We start from the raw sequence: 2,745 nt of genomic DNA, 5'->3' as shown, positions 1-2,745 counted from the left end.
CGTACAGATCAGTTGTGATTCTCCTCAGTGAGTTGAAGCCAGCCTTCCGTTTTAGCAGGAGTTTCCATATGGTTGGTATTGAGAGTTCATTTCGTTTTCACTGATGACGAAAAGACTATTTTCAATGTTATTAGCCGACTAGCCTATCTGAATGCTCGAGTTCGCCCAGTATTTCTAGAATTTTTAGCATTTCCTCGGGATTCATCTTCTCAGGTTAGTTCAGGATTTTCCTCAATAATCAATGTAGAAGTCCACTCACGAATCGTGAGTGGACTTCTAAAAATTAGTGTAATTACTATAATTCTACAATTAATTCGTGAGTCACGAATTAGGGTAGAAGTGTACAGAAACCAATGAGAAAGAAAATCCCAAAATTGCCTCAGCATCTCTACAGTACATTGTCACCAACACATTCAGTTGACCATGTGCATATTTTCCTACACTTGTCTATACTAAACGCTCTGAGTGTTTCTTTCCTTGCTCAGAACGTCGGTCTCAAAGAACATCACTGAGGTCTTTGAGCGATCCGTCAGCTCCCCTTGCCGTGGTAGGCTTGTGGATTGGGTTAGCGAATATTGGCGACCGAGTGTGCAAACCGCTAGTCGGCTAGTTGATGTCATCGAATACGAAATAAATGAGGAGTTCTCTCCTGAGGAAGGGCCGCACTGGGAGGGTGATCCGAGGAGCTTCTCATTCCTACCCTACGAGCACATCCTCGCCAATCATGCTGGGCAGTGGATTGAAGGAACCCTCAAAGAGCCTAGGCATGCCGCGCAGGTAGGTGATTTATGCGGTGCCGGACTTGACGTATGGTGTAACTGTTTCGGACCATTCGCCATCGACGGATGATCTTCGATAAGTGCAGCGCTCGGATCTCGACGTAGGGCCACTCTGAATGACGATCTATCCATTGGGTTTGTTGTGAGAATATGCACATTGAATTGTTCGATTGTTGAGGTTAGTCGTCCGGTAGTTGTCTTTGGGATAGTCGATTTGCCTAGCTGGTCATCTACCGTTAGACTTGCCAGTTGCCATCATCGAAATGCCGGGGAGTGAGCATTCTCATCGGTGTCGCCCTTCATTGACCGGATATCCATCTTTGCAGGTCAAGCCTGATGTTCGTCCACTTGACACCAACGAGCTACCGAAGAATGTTGTCTTCAAAAATGCTTTTGAACGATTTTGGAGACAAGATGTGAATTTGCGCACTATGAATGATACGCTCCCTGATACCTTCACTCTCAGCCCTTCGTTAAAGCTCTCTGGGAACAGTGGCAGTCCTATGGGGATGAGTTGGAGTGGAACCCCTGTATTCTCCGGGCGCCCACACGGAGGAGTGACGGTGTCATCAATACGTGCTCGATCGGTATACTCGATTCGACTAGAGTATATCTCTGGTGTGAAGACTTTGGGCTCTGGACAGGCCTGTAGAGTGTATTGATGTCGGCTTGGAAGAGGTTATTTCTTTCTTTTTTAGGCCCAAACTCTTCTCGTTGGCTTCTTGCATGGAAATATTATCTAGTACCAACATACTCGGTAAATGCTACGGCGCTCTCGTGGCGTTATTGCAGTCAGCTATCAACCTGGAGCTCCAGGGCTTAAACATCACCACTGCATCGCAGATGGATCCTTTCTACAAGGCAATAGAGAGAGATATTGAAAACAAGGATGAGGAAAGAGCCAAGCCCTTCATCGTGAGCAGTCCTGACACGGTAGCGTCCTACATCTTGGAAGTCATTCATAATACCTTCATAAACGCTATATGATGCATCACTGTGTTATTGGTTGTTGTTGGTGTGTCTGCTGTAGAATGCTGTGGTGTTGTGGTATTGCAAGGAGGGCTTGTCACAGGGTGGGGGGATATGCATATGGTTGACCATGTTTGTTGGTGATAGTATGGAAACTCTGAGGCAATAGCTGTGACGACCTCAGTGACGACAAATTGCGGGAATCAATTCCGCTGTTATTAAGACGAACAATTACACCGAGGTGCCGTATCTGGGGTCGATTCAAGTGCTCTAATTTCCGAGGTCAGACAAAAACTACGAATTAAAGTACGGTCGATAATCCGAGCTTTCGATCGAGCTCGTAATTCCTATTGCTTGATGATAGAGTGGGACGCTTTCCGATCGGAGTGTTCAACTTTTCGAGTTCCGAGGCCCGAGCTCGGAGAAACACAATCGTGCACAGTGCATGGGGCACTGAGACAACAGATCTGGAGCCTCACTGGAAGCAATGTCACTCCTGGTTCTTTGGTTTCATTCTCACATGTTCCATTCAGTGCCATTGTCCTGTGAAATGGTAGTTGATGACCAAGATCACTGAAGTTGAGTCACTCGTCGATGAAGCCGATGATGGGATGAAGGGAATAGAGGTCGGTTGCCTCACTGGACTCCAGTGACTGAAGCACCTTCCTAGCATCAAATTAATGATGATTGCTCAACTTGATCGCGAAGATCGAACCGTCCAAAGCTCTCTTCTGCGTTTCCCGGATCTTCTTTGTTGTCCTTCAGAAATTACTATCATTCGACGTCACGACGCAGTCTACGTCATCAAGGAGTTCTGCAGCAGTAGAAGTTAAGAAGTTTTCCCTCAGTCAAATGCTGCATTGCCAAGAGACGAGCCATCCCTTCACTCGCGATGTCGCTGTCACCTGTGAGAATTCAGACGAGCTGCGTTTGGATATGGTTCGGATGAGAACTGAGCTGGAAGAGCTCCGCGTCTCCGTACGGAAAGGTGACGCTC

At 46.9% G+C, this 2,745-nt stretch overlaps 2 protein-coding genes across 2 annotated transcripts; both read left to right on the top strand.

Annotated features, from left to right (window-relative positions):
* Positions 1-485: 485 nt before the first annotated feature.
* On the top strand, positions 486-777 carry Pmar_PMAR017960 (hypothetical protein; the record flags this gene model as incomplete). The annotated part of the gene is made up of 1 exon (XM_002781807.1): positions 486-777. A coding segment is annotated over one exon (292 nt), but the record flags the coding sequence as incomplete, so codon positions are not given.
* A 328-nt stretch (positions 778-1,105) lies between these two features.
* Pmar_PMAR017959 (hypothetical protein) lies at positions 1,106-1,694 on the top strand (the record flags this gene model as incomplete). Its single annotated transcript, XM_002781806.1, has 3 exons — positions 1,106-1,195; positions 1,246-1,427; positions 1,478-1,694. Coding segments are annotated over 3 exons (489 nt in total), but the record flags the coding sequence as incomplete, so codon positions are not given.
* Positions 1,695-2,745: the final 1,051 nt, after the last annotated feature.

This window comes from Perkinsus marinus (genome assembly GCF_000006405.1).
Source record: "Perkinsus marinus ATCC 50983 genomic scaffold scf_1104296941474, whole genome shotgun sequence".
Taxonomy (NCBI): Eukaryota; Perkinsozoa; order Perkinsida; family Perkinsidae; genus Perkinsus; species Perkinsus marinus.
Note: the sequence above shows the minus strand (reverse complement) of the source record. Positions and strands in the feature narration are given on the sequence as shown.